A 21,302-nucleotide genomic window follows, 5' to 3' on the forward strand; every position below is an offset into this window, starting at 1 on the left:
TCAAAAATCTTTATATTTGTCAAGCTCTGCAAAAGGTGAATACCTTACTAGGTATTTAAAAAATGTGAGTAACTCAAAATTTTGAGATACTAAACTTAAATTTTGGCATATGGCTAGCATTAAATAAATGAATAATAAAATAAATAAGTAATAATGGTAAAAAAAAAAAAAAACATTTAAATTAAAAAGTGCTGGAAACAAGCTTCCATTCCTGAGTTTAGGCAAATAATCGATTTTAAGTAATCTAAAAATATCAAAGTTACAAGGCTTGTTTAAAAAGATCTATGGTAGCAATAAGAATGAAAAACGATCATTTCCTACAGAGAGAGCGTGGGGCGCTTGAGCCATTTTAGTTTTAATCTGAAGGTACACCGGAAGTGATGCCGTTTGTGTTGAGGCTAATCTGACGAGAATGGAAGCGTTGAGGAGGCGTGTGGTTCCAAACAGGAAGAAACTGGGAAAACACGCATTAAATACGATATCCTCGGACACAGCCTACTAACAGCCTGGGGCAGATGGTACAAACTACTTTTTCTCCATGCCGGAGGCCTGTGGACCGTTCCTGGTGTACTCCTTTTAGATCTGTCCCGCAGTCGGAGGGGCTGTTTGGGGGGGCTGACGCACCAGCAGAAGCGCAGGAAGGCGGGGGGCTGTCATAGCAGCAGGCTAGGCTAGGCTAGGCTAAGCCTGGCTAAGCTAACCTAAGCGCTGCAGCCCGGAGAAACCTTGAACTTGTGTAAACTTTGTGGAGTACAACACCGGAAGTAGCATCACCGGAGTGGTTAAACGACAACCACGGACTCCACAGATGAGACAAATATACACAGACGTCTATTATTTTTATAGTTTTTTTTTTCCTAAAAAGTGTTAGCCTGGCAGCGGACTTATAGCCAGTTAGCTGTTGAACACATCCAGGCTCTGGCAGAGGGACGTGAGCGGGAGAAAATCGCCTCAGTTTGCCCCATGCACATCCGCAGAATGGATCTAATTTGCGTTGTTAACCAGTGAAAAGCTATTGGACGCTAACTAACACAGTGGATGTTAATTAATCACTGAGGTATCAGCGGATGAAGATTGTTTTTTGACACATAAGAGGGACTTTTTTTCTGTTTTGTCATATCGGTTTTTGTGATAACTTCTGCTTTCCGTTAGTGTGGTTATCATGGAGGTAGGGGAGCCTGGCAGCGGCAGCTCGGAGCGGTTACATAACGCCAGCAGGCCGGTAGAGAAGCTGCTGAACGTCGCCTCCTCTTCAGCCTCCTCAGCCTGGCTCTGACAGCTGTAAACCCCCTCCAGCGCATACACACACACACTAACAGACTCACAGACGCACAAACAAACACAGACAGACTGACAGCAGGACAGCAGCATGGAGGTGGTGTGAGGCATCTGGGAGATAGAAAACAGCAACGAGAAGGATCGTTTTGCTGAAGATGGAGTCCAACCCACTGATTAACGGTGAGAAATACTGCTGCAGGATACAGTTGCGTGCGTGCGTGTGTGTACCGCAGTCCTGCGTGTGTTTCTGTGCACTTTGGAGGGAAGAAGCAGCAGCTTTGCAACAGGTGTGTGGAAGCTGCTGTGGCCTGCAGCTGGGTTGGACCTGAATTGTTTTCATGCTGCTGCAGGCGTGTACAAACTTGCAGCCTGAGAGAGAAAATCCACACTAAATGCTCTTTAACTATTCACAGTAGGGGGGCAGAAAGTCACTGCAGGGGGGATGGTGTGTGTTTATATGTTTACTGTTGCTACAGCACTAATACCTGTTTATGATTTGGAGCAGAGCACACTACTAGAGATTAATACAGGGGTTATGAAAATGACAGTTTCTGCTTTATTTTATCAATTCATATGAACATAAATGGAAATGCAGCATGCTAAAAAAAAACATTGTCAATCAGTAACTTCTGAGATGGTATTGCATAGTGAATCGAAATCTATTTGTACGTCTCTGCAGTTTTAATTACATCTTTTTTGAAAAGATCAACACCACTGGTTGAAATACAGTTCCAAACCATGACAGAGTCTCCACAGTGTTTTACAGGTGGCTGTAGACACTGTTGTAGCTTTCTCCTGACCTCCTTCATACATACTGATGATGATTTGACTCAGAAATATCAAATTTGGATTAATTGCTCAATTAGACCCTTTGTCAGTGATTTTCACTTGAGTTCTTGTGTAATTTTCATACATCAACCTTTCCTTTTCCATTCCCTTTCACTGCTTTCTTGACTGCCACCCTTCCACTGAGATCATTGCTGAAACTTCAGTGATCTCTCAGGTCCTGTGTCAGGTTTTTGCTGGATTTGTTTTAAGGACGTGACTTTCACATGCTGTCTGTCTGATGTAAACAGTTTCTTAGTTCTGCGAGTTTTTCTTTTGTCCTTAACTTGTCCACTTTCTTAGATTTTTCAAGGACATGCTGCACACCATGGCGAGATATAATGCAAGTGCTTGGCAATGTGGTCGAGCAAAAATACTACAGTATGCACTACAGTTTTACAGTACTGTGCAAAATGGAACAACGTTGTGATGATACTGATTGGTTTTGGGCCGCAATTGAGGTTATCGATTGCTTCCATGTGTTCTGCTTTTGCTAGTTGGCACCAGAAATACCTGTTGGCTAAATGAATGATTTTTGTTTTATAATGTACAACGGCAGTATCTATTCGTTCAAAAATGACACAACTTCATTGACCACTAGCCAGAGCAAAAGCCCTGACACATAGCTGTGGCCCATCTGTCTGATCTGACCCATTTTTCCAATCCGATGCCAACTTTCTGGCTGTGAGTGTGTGATACAGCATACCTGTTATCAGCATTAAATTAATAAACCGTGTGTAACCTTGGCTACGTTCACTTTGCAGGTCTTAATGCTCAATTCCGATTTTTTGATCAAATCCGATTTTTTTTGTCTGCTTGTTCACACTACGAATAAAATGCGACAGCAAACGTGCTCTAATGTGAACGCTCAAAGCGGCCCGCATGAGCAAAAGATGTCACACACAACGCGCTCTGTTTAGACCCAGACCAAACAATATTGTTTGACTGATGGCCCTTAATATAAAGACTTCGGATTTTACGTTTCCCAATTTTTGCTTTAAGTTATTTTGTTATTTACATAATAATGTAAATAACCTAATAATGATCCTTATTGCTGTTTTAGAGGAGCGGTGCTTCAAAGGATAGTTGCAGATTTCTGTCAGAATCTGCAGATTATACAGTACAAATAAAATGTTAACGTTGTCTTCCCAACAGTTTCACTGACATCTACTCTGGATGGCCAGGAAGCGTTCACGATGTGTTCTCCAGCGCTGATAATTAGCATCTGTCTTGTGTCAGTGACGTAAAAGACGGATTTAATGCGACATGACTATTCAAACAGCAGTCGCTTTCTAAAACATCGGATATGTATCGGATTCAGTACCACATATGACAGTGACCCAGATCGGATTTGAAAATATCGGATTTGTGCCGTTCACACTGTCACACCATGATCAGATATGGGTCGCATAGGGTCAAAAATTTCGGATTTGATGTGCCACAGCCGCTCTATCACGTGACACATACTGCTCCGACGGGCTAAGGTTATGAGCTGAGTAGGGCTGCCACGATTAGTCAACTAGTCACGATTACGTCAACTATCAAAATCGTCGACGACTGGTTTAATCGTCGACGCGTCGTTTGAAGCTTTGTAAGATCACAAAAGACGCAGGAATAAGTAGCATGATTTAAGAGTGCAATAACGGACTGAAACAGAAGATGGCAGCACTGCATGTACAAGGATGCCAGCTGCCGTTAAACCCTGAAGAAGAAGAAGCAGCTGTGTCCCAGAATTCATATCGCAGCCCAGCTCAGTTTCCAACAATGGCGGCAGCTAGTTAGTTTTAATATTACTCTTATTATTCTTTCTGGGTCACAAAATAAATGTTTAGCATATTTTCAGGCGAGAATGTAGCTGTGTAAACCTCAAATATCTTCTCAGTTTATCAAGACACTAGGGCTGCTCAATTAATCGAATTTTAATCACGATTACGATCTGGGCTTTCAACGATCATTAAAAATGACTGAGCCGATTATTAGCCCCTCCCTCATTTACCCGCGACACCTTAAAGGCCGGTCCGTGAAAATATTGTCGGGCATAAACCGGTCCGTGGCGCAAAAAAGGTTGAGACCGCTGATTAAGAGGACCCGAGGGAAGCTCGGAAAGCTAAGCAGAAGTTATTTGGAGAGGAGAGTGACTGCCGTTGGTTGAAAAGAGAGGTAAAAAAAAAAAAAAAAAAAACTTCAGTGGTGTTGCACACTATTTTATATTATTTTTTAAAGTCATTATTCAATACATTGTTATTGTTAACCCTTTAAAGCCGGTCAGAGCAGCACGCTCCGTTTTGTGTAACTATTTTTAAATCCCTGTAGAACCTGAACCGTGTAAGCTAGCGCAATAATTTGTTTTGCATATGAAACTTACATCTTATGTCATCAGCTTGTCCTCGGTCACGGTTTCCTTCCACATAAATTGCATAAAAAGCGCTTGCAGGAACAAAAACATAATATTCCAGAAACACGCTTTGCCGATCCGATCAGCTGTTCGTAACACTTCGCACATTGAAACAGAAGTCACCGCTAACTATCACATGTCCGCCATTTCCTGCCCGAAACCGGAAGTGATGTCATTTTCGCGGAAAATGTAGTTTTTTTTTACTTGTAGGCCTTAAAAGCCTATACTGGTCATGTTTGACTTTTCTGAATAGTTTCTGGGATGCTTAGAACTCGAATTGCACTGCTGGAAATAGTTTATTTTGATGCACCTGCTGTTTTCTTTGCAAATTTGCATCATAGGATTGTTTTTGTTTTTCCTGCAGTGTATATAAAAATTGCTGTATCTCCAAAATAAAACTATGAAGACACTCAAAATTAATTTCCTGTTGTTGTAAACTATTTTTTGCAACTTTTTTGTATTTAAAGTTTTGAGGGATAAACCTCTTAAATTTCTCCAAGTAGAAATATATGTAAAAAAAAACAAAAACGATTTTCAATTTTTTTTGTAGTTTATTGCACTTTTTTGCAATTAATGTAGTTACTATGGACTTAATGCATACATATTATTAAAATATGGGCTATAACAGTTGTATAGCAACTTGAAATGCTCCCACAAATGGCACTACAACATGTAAAAAAATAATATAAGCTCTGGCGGACTTGGTTCTATGGTAGGTCTTAAAGGGTTAAATAAATATCGTCAAATAATCGAGATCTCAATTTCAGTGAAAATAATCGTGATTATCATTTTAGCCATAATCGAGCAGCCCTACAAGACACCACATATTTTCAAAAGCGCTCCGACGTTTTCGGAGACATCTGTTACCCACCAGCTCGATAGCTAGCCGGGGGCTAGGCTCACTAGAGCCGTGAGAACACCGGACTCCCGGCAAATCGTTTTCAAACCCACTGCCGTCTTTCGCTTTCACTTAGATACCTTAAAACTGTTATTGTTTGGCTTTTTCAGTATTTTATTAGTTCCTGAGTAAATCGGTTTGGCTGAGATTAAAGTTATAGTTTTTACACAGCTGAATAAACGTCAAGGAGACAGCTGATTATCAGAAGTGTGAGATGCTCGAGAATATACTGCGGTGTCCTGTTATATTTTAGATAGCAAGGAGTTTATTAAACTTCACTGAAACAATCTGCAAATGTCATTAAAATTTAATAACCCATCAACTTGTCTTTATTTTTAGTTAGCACAGACCTTAAACACTTAAAGCTGTAAGCTAATGATAGTTATATAAGAGCAGATGCTGCTGGGGCAATAAGCTGTACGTTTTACGTTCAATGGATGATGATCTGATTAGTCGACTAATCGCAAAAATAATCGGTGACTAGTCGATAGGGCTGAACGATTATGGAAAATAATCTAATTGCGATTTTTTGCCCCAATATTGCGATGCGATATGCGATTATTTTTTAAGGTCTTTGTCTTCTGTATTATTAAACAAAGACAAGCAATACATCATATAGTATGGCCAATACTATATTACATTAATTTTAAACTGTTCTTTCCTGGAAGACAGACCTCTGTTATGATGACATGAGGTGATGCATGAATTGATGACTGACATTTTTATTTAACTTCTTCAATCACAACAGTATATTTGAACATACACAATAGTTTATTTTTAGCTTACAAACATCTGAGCATAAAGTGCTGACAAGGAACCCTGGTGTAAACATTAAAATGAAAGTCAGTACAATGTGCAGATTGCAGAAATATACATAAAAAAAATCAGTGGCTTTACCACACTCAGTTTTTCGACATCTGTGAACTACTAGACAGTCATTCAATTAAAAAATAATATTAAATAAATAAAACTAATAAATAAAAAATACACACATCTTACTGATCTCTGCAGTCAGTAACATTACACATAAAGTGCAAACATAATAGCAATTGTATAAACACACACACAAACACGCCTTTAAAATTTAAAGGCGTGAAATTGGACGGTCTAGCCTTCTGATTAGCGTCACCGCTGTCTCGGTGGAGTTTAATAAACTCGGCCGTCTGCTTCTTGCTATCTAAAATATAACCAGACACTGGCGTAAATTCTCGACTGTCTCATACTTCTGTTTAATAAGTTTTCTGTTTGACGTTTAGTCAGCTGTGTGAAAACCAAGGAGGAACCCACCCGGGGGATTAATAAAGTTTTATTTTATCTAATCTAATAACTTTAATCTCAGCCAAACCGATTTACTCACGAACAAACAAAACACTGAAAAAAGCCCAACAATAACATTTTTAGGTTGTCTAAGTGACTTATATATTACGTTTAACCCGAGCAGCGAAACTCCGCGGTGATCTGAAAATGATGTGCCGGGAGTTGTGCCGTTCTCGGCCGCATCAGTAACCCTCGAGCTCCCGGCTAGCTGTCGAGCTGGTGGGTAGCAGACGCCTCTGAAAACGTCGAAGCACTTTTGCAAATATGGGATATCTTGATAAACCGAGCAGATATTTGATGTTTACACAACTACTTTCTCGCCTGAAAATATGTTAAAAGTTTATTTTGTGACCCAGAAAGATTAGTATGAGTAATTTTAAAACTTAGTAGCGGCCGCCATTGCTGGAAACTGGAGTTTGGCTGGGCCGCGCTATGAATTCTGGGATATGGTAGTAATTTGGACAGCCTTCGGCACGTCGCTGTGACGTAATCGGTCTACAAATGCGGCCTCAGGAGGATGCAGCCCATGAATTTGGACATGTCCAGAGTATAATCGCAGCCTTTGCGGTTAGAAAATTGCACTTGATCATGTCGCGATATTATCGCAAATGCGATATATCGTTCAGCCCTACTAGTCGACTATCAAAATAATCGTTTGTGGCAGCCCTAGAGCTGAGTTACGCCATGTTGCAAGTTTTGTGAGGTGCTTTTGTGATATTTAATGGATCGGATTACATTTTTCATTACTCTCCGATATCCGATCCAGTAATTTAGGTCAGTATCGGACCAATACTGATACGTAATATCTGATCGGTTCATCTCTAGTAAAAAGTAAGGTTTTGTTTTGTTTGGGGGGGTGTTGCAAACATAGGTTTTGCCCCCTGCTGGCCAATAGAGCGAATGCAGGTTTAGGGCACAGACTGCAGTAAAGATCCAAGCGCTCTGGGCCTGTGTGGTTTATGAAGTGTGGCGTCTGCTTGAATTTCACTGTAAAAACTGTCATTAACACAGCCCTATCACAGACATGATGCCTACTGTTATCATGGAGACAGTGTCAGGTCTGTGATGTAATATCACCTGCTGCCATGGCAACACTGACTCATTCTGATGTGTGTTGAGCGATGCTGTGAGATGTGACATGTTTCTGGTATGATGCGTGCTGATGAGGAGTCACAGCGCTGTCAGCTGTGCTATCGGGACCATCGTGTGGTTGGATTCCACGTCATTTCAAGGCTGAAGGTCCCTCTCACAAACATCCTGTTTTTGCTTTGACTTTATTCTGAAAGTTTTGACCAGAAGTGGTGATTTGTATCTTCTGAGCTTTCAGGATGTTCGTCTTCAGTTCTTTATCTGCTGTGTCAGTCTGTGTTTTTGGAGGAAAGTACATGTTCACTGCCATGTTCCAGACACCTCTTGACTTTGTTGACTCTGAAATAAGAGAATCTTTGGGTTATCTGTTCAAGAAAAGAGCTGATTTTAAACTGTGAGCCACTTGCCAGGTTCAGAGCATCTGCGAATCTAACCTGCCTGCTTGGCAGGTTATATTCTGACTCCTCCCCTTCCTGCTGCTCTTGAAGGGGCTATCTGATACTCTTTTCATTTCCTCTTAAATAGAATCGGTGTCAAAGCTCGTATTGAAGTGCATTAATGCTGTATTATATTAAACACAGTCAAAGTTTCAACATAATGAAGGCAGCGTATATACGAGGACATATATGTGCACCAAAAGAGCTTCAGACTGCCCAAACACCCAGTTTCAGAGAGTTTATTTCTACTCTTAGGTCTAAAGATTAAGATGGCCTTAATCATCAGGCGACTAAAATGACCAAGTGGGTGTCATTTATTACCCCATTGCATTTCATACAGGAATATATACTGTTTCCTTTATCTATGACAGATGACGAACATATTCTAATGAAACTAAATCATATTTCTATTATCTTGTTTTGTTTTTTTGGCATCACAGTTTCCATACTTTATGCCATACTTGGCTGGTTTAGAAGAGATGTGAAAACTCAGAAAGTGGCCAACTGTTCACCCACACAGAGATCAATAGCAGTGATATAGTATTTGAGTAACTGGGCTACAGACACAGTCCAAATATCCCTAAAAGCAGCCTGTCTGTCGGCTCTGGCTCATCGGTTGTCGAACCACAAGCACTTCAGGGGCATCTCTGAATCTCGACTTAGAGAGACGACCTAAAATGACCTGTTTCAGTCAGTGGAAGAACTGAGGGGCTGCACCACGGCTCAGTATAAGATTTATGAAGGTTGTTTTGAACTGTGAGTCATGCAGAGCTACTGTCAGAATGGATTCCTGTTTAATTGGCATTGAGGAATTAGCCACAAAACGATTTTCAGAAAAGCCGACAGTGTTAGAAAAAGAGGTATCTTAAACTGCCATTGTTTTAAATCGTGATTTCAATTTTAAATCCATTAATCAATCAGGCTTTTTATCCGACCAAAAGGTAACAAAATATTGTTTAATTTCCTTTGATATTATAAATCATTGACAAATTAATCTTTTATATTTTTAAGCTGCACAATCAGACAAAGTTTGATTGAAGACTAGTTTCCTTTAGTAAAACCAGACACTTTCCCCTGTAACCAGAACAGTATGTTGAGATCTGACTGACAAACTGATGTCAGGAAGCAGAGAAACCACAGTGCAACAGGACGTGGTTTCTGGGAACAAACCAGTGGTTCGACTCAGTCTGTGTTTGGGTTTTTCTGTTTTCCTCTCAGCGTTTGTTCTGTGGGAACTTCAGAAAAGTCTGCGTATTCAGAATATGGATTAAGACAGAGCAAAGCTGTCATACCGGTGAACACTCTGGCATCTAGATGTGTAATAGTTTATTTTCTGAACTTGTGAACGTGTTCATTATAAAACTACGGCTGCAACTGATGTTGACTCTGGCATTTCGTTTTTCAGTTGCTCAAGTATCTTGGCTGTAGTAGAATTAAGATTACTAAAATATCAGCCAGTTTAAGTATAAAAAGCAAGGGTACCAAAAACTGAAAATGCACTAAATAAAAACAAGTAGTGGCTAAACTGAGCTTCAATTGCTGAAAATTCCTTTTTCAAAACAAAAAAAGAGCAGAACTGGAGCTGAAGATCATCAAAATGAAGAAGTGCTGAAATAAATGCTGTACAAGAGAAAAAGAGCAGAAATTAGCTCAGCAGGCAGTTTCTGATTGGTGGCAGTTTGTAAACACCCCTATCACACAAATGTGGACACGCATGTCCCCACACAGCAATGTTTGCACATAAGGACACACACACACTGTGATACACACCTGCCTCTGTGTTTCTATGCCAATCAGTCTGAACCAGGGTCTTTTATACAGTCACTGGTCTGAATCTGCTGAATTTAAATCCACCTTTCAGGAGCAGCTTGTGTCTGCATCCTTAAGTCATTTTTATGCTGCATCCTTTGTGTCTCAGGTGTCACATGACGATTTTCACATCACATCCTGTGTTGTGAGAGACAATCTTTGTAGCGCGTTGGTCAGTCAGTCACCTCTTCATTTTTGTAACTTGGAGCATTGATCTGCAGCTGTCGCAAAAATCCTACACCGAAGCTCAGACTCGTGCAAATACACAGAGTGAGATGTTGTAATCGGTTTGAGAACTGAGTCTTAGGCTAGGTTCACTCTGCAGGTCTTCGTGCTCTATTCAGATTTTTTGATCAAATCTGATTTTTTGTCTGCTTCTTCACACTACAAATAAAATGTGACAGCAAACGCGCTCTAGTGTGAACCCTCAAAACAGCCCGCATGCGCAAAAGAAGACGTCACACACAACGCGCACAGCATTGTGTGACTGATGGCCCTTAATATAAAGACTTGTTTCGGACTTTACGTTTCCCAATTTTGCTTTAAGTTATAAAGTTATTTTGTTATTTACATTTGGCCTAATAATGATCATTATTGCTGTTTTAGAGGAGCGGTGCTTCAAAGGATAGTTGCAGATTTCTGTCAGAATCTGCAGATTATACAGTACAAATAAAATGTTCACGTTTCTCCAACGTTGTCTTCCCAACAGTTTCACTGGATGGCCAGGAAGCGTTTGCGATGTCTTCTCGGGCGCTTCTCCGGTGCTGATAATTGGCGTCTGTCTTGTGTCGGTGACATAAAAGACGGATTTAATGCGACTTGACCATCAAACAGCAGTTGCTTTCTAAAACATCGGATATGCATCGGATTCAGTACCACATATGAAAGTGACCCAGATCGGATTTGAAAATATCGGATTTGTGCCGTTCACACTGTCACACCATGATCGGATATGGGTCGCATAGGGTCAAAAACATCGGATTTGATGCGCTTTCGCCTGCAGTGTGAACGTAGCCTAAGTTTCTAGTTTTTCTTTTATAAATTTTAAAATGTCACTGTTTGAAAACCATCCATCCATGATGCAGGGCTTTTGAAAACCATAAAAGATATAACAAAACTAGTAATACCTTAATGGTGTTGGGACCGGTTTAAAGTTTTTTCTCTAGCTCAAAGTATGCGGAACTAGTTACGTTTCAAAGTAGGGTGGGTTTAAAGAGGATTAGAAGATTTTTCCATTTCATTCAAACCAACAAATAAAACTCATAAAAAGAACGGTTTCCGTAGCACAAAGTATACAGAAGTAGTTAAGTGCCAAAAAAGTGCAGAGGGTTTTAGTTATGTGAAATGCTTAAACAGCATTCACATTATTTATTTACAGGGATTGATGGAACAGAAGATCAGGCAGCTGGGGGGAGGAAGAAGCTTTTATAAAGGTTAAATAAATGCGCTGCACTGTCAGCAGAGAGGTGCACGAGTCGCTCGGCTCCGGCTCTTATTTTTTAACTCATCAGATGCAGTTTCTTTTTCAGAAACCAGAATTTCTAATGGGATTCCCACCGTCTGCGGCGGTGGTTGTTATGGTCAGCTCACAGTGTGAGGGCAATCTGACTCGTCTCTGTGCCACGCTGAAACCTGCGCGCAGAGATTAGCTGCTGCATTCATTAATTCGCGCAGCGCCCTTGTATCTGGCGTAATCGTCGTCATGTGTTTGTGTGAATTTTCCTGCAGAGATCAGGTTCACGGTTTTGCTCTGCTGTTCCTGCACAAGGTAAACAGCACACCAAGAATTCTGCTGAAGCCTCTGCTCTATCATTACTGAGCAGCAGTGGTGGAAGATAATAAAGTGTATTTACCCAGGTACTGCTTTTGTGGTGCTTTTATTTCCCTTTTGTCTGCAGCTATAGCGTTGTTTGAAGAGCAAAGGCTTTTCCTTTTTTAACCTCTCAAAGAAAAAGTAAACCGTTCTGCTCTGCTAGTTAAAACTTGTTTCTGTTGACGTCTCTGCAGTTCTTCACATTCACTTACATTCTTTTTGTTCTGATTTATTGAGTTTGACTGTGCCTAATTATGTGCACTTACACTAGCGAACAGTAACAGTCTGGAACGGTGTTTGATTTGGATCTGATGCTCGCTCCCAAACTTGATTACCTGGTTTATCCAGTTCTTCTTTGTTTACTATGTGGCATGCCAGCAGTGGTTTGTGGGTTGCTGGGAGGGAGGGCTCACATAGTATGGAAGAAGCTTACAGCTTATGATCATTTGGATGCTTTTCAGTTTTCATGCATTTGTTTGTCACATTTTATTGTACAAAGTTAGGAAATCTGTGTTTAAGTGGAGCCACATGTTTCCGTATGTGTAAAGAATGAATCCCAGCCGCCTCCTCATAGTAATTGATACAGATCATTCATTTTATCATGGGTGTTGGCTCAGTACTGGGAAAAGTTGGATCAGTGTCTTTAACTTGCACGGTGCAATAAGTTTCATGTACATTTGCTTGAATTATTTATTTAGATAAATATTCATTTAAAGGTTCTGCTCTTTAAATATTTTAATAGTCCAGTATAGAATAAATTAGACCATAATGCAGAGTCTTTACTCTGGGACTGGAGTGCAGCTCCACAGTGACGCACCGCAGCAAGCTCGGGAAGATGGAGCCCAGTCTAGAGGAGTCAGAGCTAGTTAGCAGTAACTGGACTTTCAAAATAAGAGCGAGGGGATTAGCTAGTGATAAGCTGAACATGGATGGTGGCGTCCCCTTGGATGCATAAAAAAATACACATCCAAGAAAAAAATTTAAGATATTTAATATATTTGGGTGGGTTATCCCGTCCAGGGTCAGGTCACGCTGTGTGCTGATTGGTGATTCTGTGAATCCTGTGATTGTGCTGAAGGTCAAGGTCACATTTGTCACTTCACGTAATAACCTGTGAATCAAGATGGCCAGATGAGCTACTGCGCCTGCTTTCAAAATGTGGACATGTATATTATCGCACTCTGACCACATCACATCCCTCTCTCACAGCGGTGACCATCCCACTATAGAGGTCAGCTTTTTATTGCTGCCAACAACAAATAACTGTAAACAAACTGTAAATACTGCTAAAAACCAATAATAATCTTCAGCGTTATCATTAACATTAATAAGGGCTTCACATCCTCCTCCGAGTATCCCTGGTCCTCCGTGTGTCAGATTCATGCTGACACCACAGTGGCTGTACTGAGTGCCTGTGAGCTGATGTCAGCAGTGAACCCTCCTCATTGCTCTGTTTTTCTCTCCTCACCCTTGGTTACCATTGATGAAAGGTCTCACCATGGCGATGGTTTCCAAGGTGTTCGATAGGTTAGTTGTGTACCAGGTCAGCCAATGGTAATGAGGTTCATTTCCATGGCTGACAGGCATCTCCCTCTGTGTAATCTGTTTAATGTTGACCTTCTCAGAGGAGTCTCTCTCTGGCTTCTGCTGGAGAGTACTCATTCTCTTAAATCCCCTGACTGTGTGATTGTGTCTGACAGTCAGAAAGTATTACACTCCGAGGCTTTAAGCAAGTTTCAGCTTTAAAATGACTTATTATTTCCTCGTAAAACTGTGGCAGATTATTTTTCTGTTGTGATTTTATACCGTAAACTGATGTTTGTTTCAGGTGAGCTGGCCCACCTGTGCTCTCACCTGTCATTCATTACTCTGATGACCTGTTTGGTTTCCTGCAGCAGTTTTACGCTGAGCTTTATGCTGGATTTCTGACTGGAAACCATAGTCTCCATTATTTTAATCAGTCTTAAGTAATTGATTTAATAAACATGATTCTTCTTCAAAAATTGACAGATGAAAAATTGGGCACAGAAAGGAGCGGTGTGATATGCTGGCTAATCTGTAAGCGAGTTGAAGCCAGTGTAGCAGATGGTTTTGAATGTAAAGCACATCTCCCAGGATTGATCGCCGTTTCCTTCTGGGTTGCATCCTCCACTTGGGATGCAGACGGAGCCAACAAGGTGTTCGGGGGGCAGCAGACTGCGTAGCAGCCGTGCAGACGGTGACACTTGTGCTCCTCGTCTTTTTTATTATTTTTATTTTTTGGTTTGTTTGTTTTTGTAGGCTTGCGTGTGGCGCGCCTGGGAATGCCCGGGAGTGTAGATGTAAAGCAAAGTTTTGCCTCACATGTCTCCTTCAAATACAGTTGCTGAAGTGTTTTTAGAATATTTTGAAATCTTAAATATTTATTCCTGCCAGCCAGTGAAAGAACTCCTTTCTTCCAAAGTATAACTAATAGCTGGATTTAAGTGGCATTTAAGTGGTTATTCAGCTGCCCATAAATGACTATAATAAGCATGGTCTTTATTTTTGAAACAATCCTCAACTGTCTGTCCGTGTCCTCAGCGATGGACCCGTCCATCACGCTGTGGCAGTTCCTGCTTCATCTGTTGGAGGACCAGCGGCAGCGTCACCTGATCTCCTGGACAAGTGAGGACGGCGAGTTCAAGCTGCTAGACGCCGAGGAGGTGGCCCGCCTGTGGGGGCTCCGCAAGAACAAGCACAACATGAACTACGACAAACTGAGCCGGGCACTGAGATACTACTACGACAAGGTACTGCTGATAATACTACTGTTACTGCAGCAAAACGAGTACTACGTTACCTCCAGGTCGGCAGGCTCACCATTTTTTCCCCCTCTTTCAGAATATCATAAAGAAGGTGAGCGGCCAGAAGTTTGTCTATAAGTTTGTAAGTCAGCCTGACCCCTCCCTCCCCGATGGGATACGCAGTATAGAGGAGGGCCAGAGGAGGGACGTCAGCGACTCAAACAACCAATCAAAAAGCCTTGGGGGCGTGGCACCAACTTGTCCGACAAAGGGCTTGCCCCAGGTACGTCCACACTTCCTTTGTTTCCTACAGGGTGTTATGAATAATTGGCTGATTGCTTTTTTTCTTTCTTTGCGTCTGTCTGCGTGGATCACCAGCGCTCGTCACCCAGCAGCTCCCAGAAGAGCTCCAGAAACGACTACATGAAGTCCGGCCTCTACTCCACCTTCACCATCCAATCCCTGCAGGCCTCACCCAATCCACGGCCAATCAAATCAGAGCTCCTCCTGCAACAAGAGCCTGTCCCCAAAGTTGATCGCACACCGAGAGAGGTAAAAAGAGTTAAATGTTACCCCCTGACCCCTCTGTGCACTTCATAATAATAATAATAATAATAATTCAGCGCAGCTGCTGGACTTTGTGTTTCACACTGCTTGAGGTTGTGCAGCTAACATTTTTTTGTTATTTAATTCCTGTGATTTATGCGGGTTGTGAAAAGATTTGCTTCTTTTTTTTTTGCAAACGTATTTATTTTACCAGAGGAGGACCTAGTCACAGTTAATAAGTGACCTGCTTCTGAAGTTGATCCAGAGTCACATCACAGCAAAATTGAACAGAAAAACGAGGTGCTGTTCATAGGAAATATTAGACACTTGTTTTCACATCACTGTCTTTGTACATTTAAGCAGTGAAAATTTAATCTTGTTGGGCTCCTAATGCCAGTCTATGCACAGATAGATGGTAAATGGCCTGTATTTGTATAGCGCTTTACTTAGTCAACGACCAGGACAGAGAGAGCAGGGGGTCGAACCGGCAACCTTCCGATTACAAGACAAACTGCCAACTCTTGAGCCACGATCGCCTCACAGCGCTTGAGCCCCATAGATAGATGGGGCTGGTTGTGTCTTCAATGACATTTGGTTAGAGTCTTTGTCAAATCAGTGTATTCTTCTTGTTATCGTTAACTTCACCCATCTTGAGGGTCGTAGTCATTATAAGTTGATTAGGAGTAAAAGCAATATTTAGCTTTTTCTCCTGTTAATGTATTATTTCTTTTTTAAAACGCTTTTTTTTTCTTATTTATTTTTCTATTTTTCAAATGGATCTCTAATACACTTTTTCTTCCTGACCCTTGCGCTGCCGTGCCATGTCTATGTCTGTGCCATATGACGAACACACGCATGTGCACATGCACTATTTGTGGCAATCAGCTGCTCTAACTCCAGGCCTTTTTTGGCGTGTCCTCCTCCTCAGGTGTGTGTGTTACCGGAGTCTAAATCCTCTCCGTCCGTGGGGAGCGCTGCGGACTCTGTTCTCCAGGTCATCGTCACTCAGACGTCTCCCTGTCCGACCCCGGCTCTCAGCCCACAGATACCAGCCAACTCCAATGGCCAATCACAGGTCAGTAAAAAGTCACGCCTGGTACTTGGTTACTTGTCCGAGAACACCTAAAGCTGGACAGACACTGTGCGATGAGCTTGCCTCATCCTACAAGTTGTGCCTCCATCGCTTGTGTCCAGATCACCCGCTGCGCTGCCGTGCTGCTCCGTCTTTTCACTTTCATTTCTGTGTTTGCGTGTGCGCAGTGTGAGAGGCTGCAGTGACGCCCTCAGGACGGCCAACAGGATTTCAAACAGGTTTGATTTTCTTACGACCAAACGATTGATGATCGGGAGCTGGTCGTGAGGTGTTTATCGCTTCTCGTTACCTCACGTATACTACACGATACACGATGAAGGCGAAATTCGGGCCGATCACCAAAACGGTCGCACGACTAAAAAATCGGCTCAAAATGAGCCAAAAATCGCACTGTGCATGCCCAGCATTAGATGACTTTATGAGATATCTCTGCTCTCAGTGACGTCGTACAGATCCAAGAGTAGAAAAAACTACTTTAAACGAAGCCTGTTTTTGACTCACAGGGGTTACTTGTACGTCTACTGAAGTCATTATTTGCACCTTTGTCAGTATTCAGTATGAACATCCACCACTGGAACGTTATAAATATGATGGAAAATAACATCGTTCTCGTCTCTGGTTGACATTCCCAGAATCCTCCTGCTGCTCCGCTGAGCGACCCTCCCCAGATTTATCTCACCAACATGGGGGACCCGTCCACCCTCATCACTCTCGGAGGGGGCACGGTGAGCCCCGTCCCCCCTCCTCATGTCTCAATGGGCACACAGGGCCCACAGCAGGAGGATTGTGGGGGCCTTACCAACCCCACCAACTTCCCCTCGCACCACCCGCATGCTGCTCCTCATCAGTCTCACCCTGCCCCTGTGTTCGTTATTATCAACCCACCTCTCAATCAGCAGCAGCAACAGGTGCCGATGACGACTGCTGCTCCTCCTCCCTCTGTCGCTCTTCCTCCCACCGCCCGTCCTCCACCCATCGTCATCAAGGAGGAGAATCTGCCGTCAGAGCAGGAGCTGCTGGAGATGGTGACACTGGATGGGAAACGGGTGGAGGAGGTAAGAGGAGGAGGAAATTCTGGGTTTTTAATAAAAGTTTAACAGAAACATGGTGCTAAGGTGGTGCCCTGTGCTCTTCCATCCAGGTTCCTCAGCTGATCTGTGACTCGGGAGAGCCAGAGCCTCCCCCCACCATTGTGGAAAGCCCGCCCCCGCCCTGCATTGATGCCGGGGTTGGAGTTCAGCAGCCAGCAGAGGAGGAGAGGACAGAGGGTGAGGGCCAGGACACGCTAACAGGTGACAGGAAAGCATTTTAGATGATCTCCCTGATTGAGGAAAGGGTTTTCCTTCCCTCTCTGGGTGGAGCCCACCGAGACCGCCTTTTTATGTCTATTCCCATAATTCATTAGATTTCATTCCTGCGATTTGTTTCCTTCAGATCCAGTCATCCCCCCGGTGACGACGTCCTTGCCGGTGACCTCTCCAGCAGCTTCATCCTCGGACGCCGTTCCTCCGAAACAAAAGAAGCCACGAGGCCTGGAGCTGCCCTCCTCTCCCTCCCTGCCCCCCGGCCTCTCCCTCGATAAGGTCTGCAACACTGCTGGTCACTTTACTAAACATCACATGTAAAAGTTCAGATGTGCTTCACAAACATAAAAAAAATATTTAAAACAGAAAGTCAGGAAGACTATGGCTGCTATGGGTTTCTATGACATAAAATCAAATGTCATAGCAACCGGCGGGATAAGTGACTGGTCAAAACAGTTACAGTCACCTTTTCACCTCTGCTTTGATACCAGGCTCATCATCTAGCTGTGAATCCCTCAAAGACATTTTCTCATATAGTCATGTTTTAACATTGGAAAAATGCAGGTTTTGGTTGTGAAATGGAGAAACATCACTATGTGTGCTATGTAACAACTTGAACGTTAGACATTTATCAGATAAATTGAAGTTTCCAGAATCCTTTGAGTCTGTGATGTGAGTCTCACAGCACTTAAATAAAACGTCCAGGACGAAAAGCTTTTAGCTTTTTCTCTTAAAGCTTTTAGCCGCTCTGGATGTGTTCGTTTTCTTTTCTTTAAACATCAGCAGCACATACTGCAAATGTAAATGACTATAAGACAACTTCAGAATACAACAAGATTAGGTGTAACCACAAATTTATAACATATATCCTGCTAACAAAGAGTAAAAGTCCATATATATTTTATTGTACACATTGTAATACATATTTTTAAAGTGGCAGTGGATCTACTACAAATGACAACAAATAACAGGAATATGCAGAGACTACTGTTAAGACAGTAACAAAAATTAATTGCCAGTCATGCAGAAGTCCGTGGCCACCCCCACAGAGGCTCATTTTAACTCTGTAAAAACCCAGATATTTCCACTTCTGCATAAATAATCACTTTAAATATCTTTTATTGATTTAGGTTTTATTAAAAGGATCTTAAATAGGGACACAGCTGGGCAGTTATTTCTGTCAAAAGCAAAGCGACATCAGCAGAAAGATGTCGATGCTGTTAACAAAGTATGAAACAGTCGGAACATGCACTCCTTTCCACACGGCAGGAAACGACACTGCCAGCCTGCCCACTGGCACTGACCGACTCTTCTTCACAGCTTTTGGACTCGAGTGTCGTTTGCTGTGTGGAGTCTGTGCGCTGACTCTGCAGGAGGAAAGGATGGCACCAGAGTCAGGGAGCGATAGGACACGCCCACACAAAGCAGGCCTGCTACGCCCAGAACGTGTTGTTTAACAAACAAATAATTTAAGTAGAGAGTTTAGTCCTCGGTGATCGTTTTAAAGAGCTCTAAAGTCTTGAATATTGTAGTAAAGCTGTGTAAGTTTTCGGGTTGCCAAAAATGTTTTTATCCAGGAAAACCCTGAAGATATTTTGTGTGCTGCGTCCTCGAGTCCTTATCATGAGCGCACCAAGATGAATGTGACACGTAAACAAAAATCGTCTCCACAGTCCATGATTCATAAGTTTAATCATTCTGCAGTCTGTTTGTTAGCTCTGTGACACACTTCTAATCGACTGTTAGGTTTGCTGAAATCTCACAGCGTGTAGGCGCTTTCACCCTGAACTCTAACTCCGTGTGAGCCTTGGCTGTCACAAGATTAAATAAAAATCCAAAAACACATCAGAGCTTTTAACATTTTTATTTATTTTCTCCAAACTATGGGATTATAGGGATTTATATATATTGTGTATATGTGCAAGTGTATGAGTGAATGATCGTGCTGTGTTTAGAGGTAAACGTGTGCTGTTGCTTCCTGTTCCTTCTGCAGGTGAATGCAGCAGTTAACAGTTTATTGGCTCCTGGATCAGCGACCAACACGCTCACCCCGACTGTCATCACCTCCCACGCTCTGGTAAACACTCGCTTGTCTATGTGTGGCACACGTGTCTTTATTCATATAGGCGTCTGTTCGCAACTTGGAGGATTGTGTCGTTCTAGCAGCGATCCTCTTTGCATCGCTGCTGCTGACAACAAGTTGACACGAAACACTTTCCTCTACAGCACCACAGACCTTGAATTCCCTGGAACGTCACTTATCTGTTGTTTTGTCTATAGCTGTTTGTTTAAATTATCTTTATTTCAAATCACGTAACACACAGCAGACTGTGAGAGTTTAGTGTAGAAAACTTCGCTCTCGCTCTGCAGGCCTACTTGTTGTTCCTAGAGTATTTAAAAGTAGAACAAGAGGCAGAGCCTTCAGTTTTCAGGCCCCTCTTCTATGGAACCAGCTTCCAGTTTGGATTCAGGAGACAGACACTATAAGCATAAAGTTAGGGCTGGACCAGGTGACCCTGAATCCTTCCTTAGTTATGCTGCAATAGACGTAGGCTGCCAGGGATTCCCATGATGCATTGAGTGTTTCTTCTTCAGTCACCTTTCTCACTCACTATGTGTTTATACACCTCTCTGCATTTAATTGTAAGTTATTATTAACCTCTGTCTCTCTTCCACTGCTTGTCTTTATCCTGTCTTCCTTCTCTCACCCCAACCGGTCGCAGCAGATGGCCCCGCCCCTCCCTGAGCCTGGTTGTGCTGGAGGTTTCTTCCTGTTAAAAGGGAGTTTTTCCTTCCCACTGTCGCCAAAGCGCTTGCTCATAGGTGGTCGTATGATTGTTGGGTTTTTCTCTGTATGTATTATTGTAGGGTCTACCTTACAATATAAAGCACGTTGAGGCGACTGTTGTGGTGATTTCGCGCTGTATAAATAAAACTAATTAGCATAGAGGTGCCAAACGTGCAGCATGCATTTTAGTGTTCGGGAACAGAAATGTACCCAAAGTTCAAAGTCTCGGGAAACATGTTTGAATCATAAATAACTTTATTCATAAAATGATAATTTTTTTTCATCTTGTTGGTTGTTGTTGTTTTTAGAAATGACCTCAAAGTCATTTTCAATACAAGTGAATCAAAATATTGTTCTTCAGTCCCTAATTACATGTGAAGGTCTTGTATGTGTTTATAAATCCTCTGTGATCTGTTTTTCTCCCAATATCTCAGCCTGTCCATCAGCTAAAAGGATGGTACATTGAATTCAAACATTTTCATTAAGAACTTGTTCTTGTTCACTCTAAAACAAATTTAGAGTATATGCACATATGAAGACTTTCAAGTTTAAGTTTAACTGGCTGAGATCAGATTGAGCTCTGGTTTAGTCCATTGTTCAGTTAACCTTCATCTCAAATGCTGCATTGATATTAAAGCTTGTTTTGATGAGTCATTCTTCCTGTTTTTGATTTGTTCTGCAGTGTCAGGAGTTCTTGAATTAAAGCTTCTTCTTTTTTTTCTTTTTTTTTAACATTTTCTGTCTTTAAATGTGTCATCTGCATTTGTAGAGCGGCTGATAGGAACAACCTGCATTCCTTCCACAGAAAGGAATAAAGACGGATTTCACTGTTAGATACTCTGACTTGTTGATGTAAACAGAACTGAATCTGGTTGGGACGTCCACACAGGAAGTTGAATCATTTGTCAATTGTTTTTCCTTGAAATGTTCGTTCCTGTCAAACAC

At 42.0% G+C, this 21,302-nt stretch overlaps 1 protein-coding gene across 2 annotated transcripts in view; it reads left to right on the forward strand.

Annotated features, from left to right (window-relative positions):
* Nucleotides 1-397: 397 nt before the first annotated feature.
* elk1 (ETS transcription factor ELK1) overlaps nt 398-21,302 on the forward strand; it is a 40,174-nt gene continuing 19,269 nt past the window's right edge. The window contains exons 1-10 of one of the 2 annotated variants that reach the window (XM_085258986.1): nt 398-1,057; nt 1,153-1,458; nt 14,424-14,632; nt 14,724-14,909; nt 15,005-15,178; nt 16,101-16,247; nt 16,898-17,320; nt 17,407-17,557; nt 17,700-17,848; nt 19,563-19,646. In XM_085258986.1, the coding sequence (XP_085115112.1) occupies nt 1,434-1,458; nt 14,424-14,632; nt 14,724-14,909; nt 15,005-15,178; nt 16,101-16,247; nt 16,898-17,320; nt 17,407-17,557; nt 17,700-17,848; nt 19,563-19,646 (1,548 nt within the window). In that variant the 5' untranslated portion in view covers nt 398-1,057; nt 1,153-1,433. Of the gene's footprint in view, nt 1,459-14,423; nt 14,633-14,723; nt 14,910-15,004; nt 15,179-16,100; nt 16,248-16,897; nt 17,321-17,406; nt 17,558-17,699; nt 17,849-19,562; nt 19,647-21,302 lie in introns of both variants that reach the window. The other variant, XR_014890134.1, reaches the window with a different exon arrangement.

The sequence above is a fragment of the Mchenga conophoros genome, linkage group LG20 (genome assembly GCF_057382185.1).
Source record: "Mchenga conophoros isolate Kocher_MC1m ecotype Shallow Benthic linkage group LG20, M_conophoros_male_GT1.1, whole genome shotgun sequence".
Taxonomy (NCBI): Eukaryota; Metazoa; Chordata; class Actinopteri; order Cichliformes; family Cichlidae; genus Mchenga; species Mchenga conophoros.